General features: G+C 36.0%; 1 protein-coding gene across 9 annotated transcripts in view; it reads right to left on the minus strand.

Moving 5' to 3' along the window:
• Positions 1–8,167, minus strand: part of LOC119580178 (protein bric-a-brac 2-like) — a 91,393-nt gene that overhangs the window by 55,912 nt on the left and 27,314 nt on the right. For all 9 annotated transcript variants that reach the window (XM_037928175.1, XM_037928174.1, XM_037928173.1 and 6 more), the window contains exon 6: positions 1,286–1,327. In XM_037928175.1, coding sequence (XP_037784103.1) covers positions 1,286–1,327 — 42 coding nt within the window. The remainder of the gene's footprint in view (positions 1–1,285; positions 1,328–8,167) is intronic.

Here is an 8,167-nt window from a genome sequence, read left to right on the forward strand (position 1 = left end):
TAGACATAGAATTTTAAAATATAAGTACATCCACCTTCAAATTGTTTCTCATATTTGTCTGGCCCAGTGTACTGTTTTATTTTGCATTTTGTATGAGCTATAACAAAGGTGAACATTCTCATAGATAATGTAATGTAATGTTGGTTATTTCTACCATGACCTGAAGTGTTTTTTGCTTTAAAAGAATTGTTCCATATAAAGTTTAATACATATATATATAAAATGTAAACTTTCCTCTAAGCACTTCAATACCATTGGTTTATCTTCAATTAAAACATAAAACTGGTAATACAAATCTTGAAATATATGCTATTCTCTACTGAAGAATAGACTGCTACAGAAGTCTATGAATAATTAATTTTTTGGGATAAAAAATATTCAAAGACCTCTCTCACAGTAAAGAAACACTTATCATAAGGATGCTTTCCCAGAGCATTCATGTGCAGTTTAGATTTCTATAGCTGTCACCTAATGTTGATAATAATATCATTAACTTACGAAACATATTTTCAACAACTGCACTTCCTTAGAATACTGACGGACGAGATACAAGTCTCCAATAAATACGAGTGAATGATTCAATTACTTATAATAAACTTGACTAAAGTCTATATGATTTCAGATGACTGAAATGACTTGAACAATTTCTCAAAAGTACAAACATAAAAACAACATATAAAACAAAACAAAAAAATGATGATAGTAATAGTGTTTCATTTTAGAAGCATCTCTATTCATTTTTTCTCCCTTCTAGAGTATCCCACCCCAAATAAAGATACCAAGACCTCCCGAACACGTGCAAATCCCTTAAGAATCAACTTTAGTCAGAGATTCTGTGCACAAGAGAGGTAAATCCCATATACCCAGACAGATGCTGGAAGACAAAACATGAAAATACCTCAGTAAAATAGTGACTAGAAAGAACTCTTACACCTACTGTGACTCTAATAACCTTGAAGCTGTATCTTAATGAGTGATAAATAATAAATTAAGAGTCTTTTTGTCTTAAAGGGGCAATTGAATCAATACCTCCACCAACTCTTAAAATCCAAGCTGAATACAACTTCAAGGTTCACATCAACACCCAAGGTCAGGAGCCAACTAAATCCTATGCCAGCCAATATTCAATGACAAAATGTAACATCATCTACTAATATTACTAATGCCTTTGAGAAAACTTACCAATTTAAGCACAATTTAGAGTGGCTCTTTTCCTAATAAAAATTCTTTTCTGAACTTGAGTGTTCATTGAGAAATTTCTAAAAATCATAATTTATGTACTTACCCTGCGAGAGTTCATCTGGCGCAGAAGGTCCTAGTGGAGAATCTGTAAAAAAACAAAAAATAAAATCTATCTTACATATACATAATCATGAGGACCCATCTGTCAAAAATACAGTAATTAAAAATTCTGAATGTTGAAATAATTTCTGAGCTTTTACAGGGTAGGATAAGCACTGCAGGAAAAGTAGGGTAGAATTTTTTTTTTTTTTTGGACAAGTACGGAGTTGGTTTTACTACATCATCTATAAGTAGTAATCATACCAATTTGATAGTACCAACTGTATCACTCTTAAGAAAAGCAATAAATAATTTGCACTTAATATGCCTAACCTTTTAACCCATAATTGACGGGTAGCATTCATAGAGGCCGGGGCCTCACTGCCAGGGGCTTATATCGTCGCCCTAGCATGCACGACCACTCATGCCAAATACCAGCATCCCATGCCGTTTCTTTGTAATACTACGAAGATATGTTGTATTTTCAATTTTCATTATTTTTTTACAGTCTCTACTTGCCAAACTTCCTGATAAATCGAGACTGAAGGGTATTTTTGTTGTTATATAGACTCCATAGTTGATCATTATTTGGTCTATAGTCCGAATAAAATAAGCAGTGTGCAGCATCATGGAGTTGAAATTGTCGGTTTGTTGCATTTTTTTTGTTTGTTGCATGGTAAAAATGAGAAAGTGTTAAAACCGACTTAATCACACTTTCACTGGCAAAAAAATAATCTTTTGCCGTGATTGTAACAAAAAAACTCATGGCATGTCCATGCATACTCTATGGCATGTGCGTACGTGCCCCCGGCAGATGGTCCCGCCATGCCATGGCATGTGCATACATGCCACCCATCAGCAATGGGTTAAATCTAGTTGATGTAACCACAACACCATGAAATTTTACTGTGACCCAGGTGATGTGAACATGCAGACATGGAAAAATTTGTTGTTTGGCCAGAGTGATGGGAATATGCCATCATGAGAGTTTTGGCTGAAAGCCTGTGTGACAGGAATGACTCGCCATGAGTACACACAGCTCCATGACTCATGACTGGTAGAATGGCAGCTCCAGGGAGAACACTATTTCCATGATCAGGAGCTATAGACTACCTACAGAGATGATATGGAGTCAGTGTGAGGAAAATATTCTATTGCCATCTTGTTAAAGCATACCAAAAGACAAATAGTGACCTTGGAAAACAGGAAAAATACAAAAACTCTTATGCAGAAAAACATTGCAAAGGGGAAGCAAAGAGTCTTGATACTGCACATGAACTGTGTGTATGGTCTACCTGGGAGAGTCATCAATCAAGTAAACCTAATGCCCAGATATTGGGCTAATATATGTAAATGGTAGTAGGTCATGCTTGATATCTTTACTTATAAATAAATAATGCAATGGATATCTATATTGATTCCATATGAATGAGATATAATAAAAGTGTTATCAATTTGATGCCTTTTGCTGTCTTCTTCTTGACATTATGATGCACCCTTTAGAATAAGGCTTGCTTGTTGTATCTCTTTCATCTTAAATAAAACGTGGATTTCATGAACAGGCATCATGCCACATTGGCATGCTTAGACACAGTTATGATTCCAGAGTTGTGTGATAAGAACTATGGGATTAAAATTTGTGTGACTGACAATCTCTGCAGGCAATACATACTCCATATTGTTGGAAAAAAAATCTGACAGCTTAACACTTTTCCGACGGGTAGTATTCATAGAGGCCGGGGCCTTGCTGCCAGGGGCTTATATCGTTGCGCTAGCATGCGCGACCACTCATGCCAAATACCAGCATCCCATGCCGTTTCTTTGTAATACTACGAAGATATGTTGTATTTTCAGTTTTCATTATTTTCTAAAGTCTCTATTTGCCAAACTTCCTGATAAATCGAGACTGAAGGATATTTTTGTTGTTATATAGACTCCATAGTTGATCATTATTCGGTCTATAGTCCAAATAAAATAAGCAGTGTGCGGCATCATGGAGTTGAAATTGTCAGTTTTTTTTCTTTTGGTGCATGGTAAAAATGAGAAAGTGTTAAAACCGATTTAATCACACTTTCACTGGCAGAAAAATAATCTTTTGCCATGATTGTAACAAAAAAAAATCATGGCATGTCCATACATACGCCATGGCATGTGCGTACGTGCCCCCGGCAGATGGTCCCACCATGCCATGGTATGTGCGTACATGCCACCTGTCGGCAAAGGGTTAAAGAGCAATTCACAATAATTTTGAATACAAATGAAGTGGAGAATATTCAATAAATTTACTCATTTTATGCAAAATACAACAATATATCATCGTAATACTTTCTGTAAAAAGAGGTAGTAGAAGAAAAAGAAAAAAAGTGTTTGCTATCAATATAATTTCCCTCAGGAATTTAAGTACAGTAAGCTCTGAGCTAAGACATATATTTCTTCTATATTTGGGGATGTTAACCCACCCAAAATGGGTACCTCTCAGTGAAAAAATACCCTAATTTCCAGATATAGTAGCAACAGCCCTTTGCTAGGTACCAGCTGGTGAGGCACATACGGCAAGTGACTTAACCACAATGTAAGACGAGAACACAAGTATCCACAGAGAGATGCCCTACTCCTGTCCGTTTTTCAGCTGTCTCACTGGTGAGACTCTCACCTTTCTTAAAATAATGATCACATCTTTAAAGATTTTTATTTTACAGAAAATAGGTTTATAAATCTTTTAACTCGTAGCATAGCAATGACGTGTGGTCCACTTCAAGGCTGACTTGGTCATGGCCACCACCAAACATGAGGCTCTCTTGATGTTGCTGTGATGTGCGTGATGTAGAAATTAGTCTCCATTAAGGATTAACAGGGAGCACCATGTGGAGGTTTGCTACTTGCTACCCTCTGTACAGACACCAGGAGGTGCATTGACGTCTGAGATCATGTCGCAGCTTTATCACAGTGACTGGTCTTGATGGAGTCCCGATACACTTCTGACTACCGAAGTGGAGAGAAAAGGACCCAAACAATAATGATGATGCTCTCCCTGATTTCAGTGAGGATCTCCCAAGGAAAGACTGGGTTACATTAAACCAAGACTGAGCTATGGTCACCAAAACTGGAGACAATCTTGTCAGATGGGAGACAGAACAAAGAGCAAGTGCCCCTTTAGCGATCCCTGCACAGATGATGACCTAAAAACAACACTTGTCATTGGATTCTGTGATGGTGAACCAAGATATGATGAAGTCTGGTTTACTGGAGTTGGGATGGAATATTTAAATGTAACTTATTATATATATATATATATATATATATATATATATATATTCTTTTTTTTTTTTTTTTTTTTTTTTTTTTTTTTCTTTTTTTTTTTTCTTTTAACGGTAGGTTCATGTCTGAGCCGCCGTGGTCACAGTATGATACTTAATTGTAGTTTTCATGTTGTGATGCTCTTGGAGTGAGTACGTGGTAGGGTCCCCAGTTCCTTTCCACGGAGAGTGCCGGTGGTACCTTTTAGGTAATCATTCTCTCTATTTATCCGGGCTTGGGACCAGCACTGATTTGGGTTGGCTTGGCCACCCAGTGGCTAGGTAGGCAATCAAGGTGAAGTTCCATACCCAAGGGAACAACGCGGCAAACCCTCGAATTCAGATTGCTGTCGTGACAGTCTTGAATCCGACGCTCTAACCATTCGGCCACCGCGGCCTTGACATATATATATATATATATATATATATATATATATATATATATATATATATATATATATATATAAAAAGAAAGAAAGAAAGAAAAAAAAAGGTTAGATGTATTTTGGGGCATCCTTAAACCCTTTGCCGACAGGTGGCATGTACGCACATGCCATGGCATGGCTGGACTATCTGCTGGGGGCATGTATGTACATGCCATGATTTATTATTTTTTTCATGATTTTTTTTTGTTACAATCACGGCAAAATATTTTTTTTCTGCAACTGAAAATGAGATTAAGTTGTTTTTAACCTTTTAATGACGGGCATAAGAACTCACTGAAATCAATTAAAATCTAATGAGATGTGGCAACAGCCCGACAGTGGGCGCGGGAGTCCGCTGCCTTAAGCCGAACGTCCCGCTCCACTCGCTCTGGCGCGTCGCCGCGTGTACAAGTTTGCCCGTCCGTGAGACCTGTTTTCTATGATGTGTCTACACGTGACCCGTCAATAACGGGTTAATAATAATAATAATAATAATAATAATAATAATAATAAATTGAGGATGACCATATACTAGGAAGTACCTCTCTGATACATAACAGTATAGAGGAGGAATGTGGAATGAAGTTTGGCCCAATGCAATATACCATACAATAACAGAAGCAATATTTTATGTAGGACTTAAGAGGTTAATACCACAGATATATTACAAGATATAATAGATTACGAAAACCTATAAAATACTAAAGAAGAGTTGGTCACTGACAGTTTCATTACTGTTCAAATGATTCTCTTACCATTTGAGAATAATTATATGGAAGTCCAATTTTGGAGCAACAAAAAGCATTTCAAAGACAACAGCCAGAACTGAAGAATAAAATCTTACAACATTGAAAGTCATATTCTCTAATACCCTTTTGTTCCCCAGGATCTAACCCAGACAACAGTGGACATCTTCCAAATAAAAAGTGAATTTATGTTTCTCCTCCTCCTTTCAATTTGAAATTTAAATTCTATTTGGCTGGTGTTGACAGCTATGCATAAGCAATATATTTCACAAATGTGTGTGTGTGTGTGAGGGGGGTGTCTTTATGAGCCCAAGAGGTGGGCCCTAAACGAGTGTGGTGAATTGTGAGCTTTGGGTTATAAGGAACATAGGCTTCTCCTCCTTGGAGCAAGGAGTTTGCACCTTAGCCCTCTGCAGGAAACCTCAACTCTGACTTGAAGGTGATGGTTTTCATACAGATCAAAGAATTTGTTGATACAGACACTGTGACAGATGGTACTGGTATGTGGGAAGGGAGATGATGTGTTATGATGCTTGTGTAATCTGGGCCATGTTCATGCACATGTGTGGTAAGACATGCATGCTACAACCAGAATGACAGAATTTCTCTATTGAACCTAGCATGTGGACTATTTGCATGCTCACTTACTGGGTACTTCACAGGATTCAGATTTTGACAAGCATACAAATACACTAAATCTCCTGGTCAATCAGTGCTTTCATCCACTGTCAAGCAACAGGGGGTTTTCCAGGTTGATTTGGATGAGCAATCCAAAGAAATGACCACATGTTCAACTCCTTTGGGTCATTTTGATTTCAATTTCACCTTGTTTGGGCTTAATAACCTTCCTGTCACCGTTCATGGTTAACCCAATCACAACAGATTTATATTCTGTCCTTTGTATTTTTTTATGTGAATTTTCTTACATACAGATGGTTCCACATGTGCCCTAATCCTTGGTGATTAAGCACTTGTAGAGCCATCTATGTGTAAATACAATTAATAAACTTGTATTATAGTGGGCATAATCTTTCAATACTCTGATTTGAGCTTTTTTCCTGCAACATTAAAGAGCAGAAGGCCAAGCTAAGAAGTGTGTTTTAAGGACTGGGTGATGCTAATTTTGCTATCAATATGTGTGTGTATATATATATATATATATATATATATATATATATATATATATATATATATATATATATATATATTATATATATATATGTATATATATATGTATATATATATATATATATATATATATATATATATATGTATATATATATTATATTATATATATATATATCTATATATATATATTATATATATATATACATATATATTATATATATATATATATATATATAGATATATATATATTATGTATATATATATATGTATATACATATATGTATATACATATATGTATATATACTATATATTATATATATATATATATATATATATATATATATATATATATATATATATATACACACACATATTGATAGCAAAATTAGCATCACCCAGTCCTTAAAACACACTTCTTAGCTTGGCCTTCTGCTCTTTAATGTTGCAGGAAAAAAGCTCAAATCAGAGTATTGAAAGATTATGCCCACTATAATACAAGTTTATTAATTGTATTTACACATAGATGGCTCTACAAGTGCTTAATCACCAAGGATTAGGGCACATGTGGAACCATCTGTATGTAAGAAAATTCACATAAAAAATACAAAGGACAGAATATAAATCTGTTGTGATTGGGTTAACCATGAACGGTGACAGGAAGGTTATTAAGCCCAAACAAGGTGAAATTGAAATCAAAATGACCCAAAGGAGTTGAACATGTGGTCATTTCTTTGGATTGCTCATCCAAATCAACCTGGAAAACCCCCTGTTGCTTGACAGTGGATGAAAGCACTGATTGACCAGGAGATTTAGTGTATTTGTATGCTTGTCAAAATCTGAATCCTGTGAAGTACCCAGTAAGTGAGCATGCAAATAGTCCACATGCTAGGTTCAATAGAGAAATTCTGTCATTCTGGTTGTAGCATGCATGTCTTACCACACATGTGCATGAACATGGCCCAGATTACACAAGCATCATAACACATCATCTCCCTTCCCACATACCAGTACCATCTGTCACAGTGTCTGTATCAACAAATTCTTTGATCTGTATGAAAACCATCACCTTCAAGTCAGAGTTGAGGTTTCCTGCAGAGGGCTAAGGTGCAAACTCCTTGCTCCAAGGAGGAGAAGCCTATGTTCCTTATAACCCAAAGCTCACAATTCACCACACTCGTTTAGGGCCACCTCTTGGGCTCATAAGACCCCCCCTCAACACACACACACTTTGTGAATATTTCTTAGTAGCCCATTTATTTCTTGGAAACAATTCTTTTATTTGGAAGATGTC

Source organism: Penaeus monodon, chromosome 13 (assembly GCF_015228065.2).
Source record: "Penaeus monodon isolate SGIC_2016 chromosome 13, NSTDA_Pmon_1, whole genome shotgun sequence".
Taxonomy (NCBI): Eukaryota; Metazoa; Arthropoda; class Malacostraca; order Decapoda; family Penaeidae; genus Penaeus; species Penaeus monodon.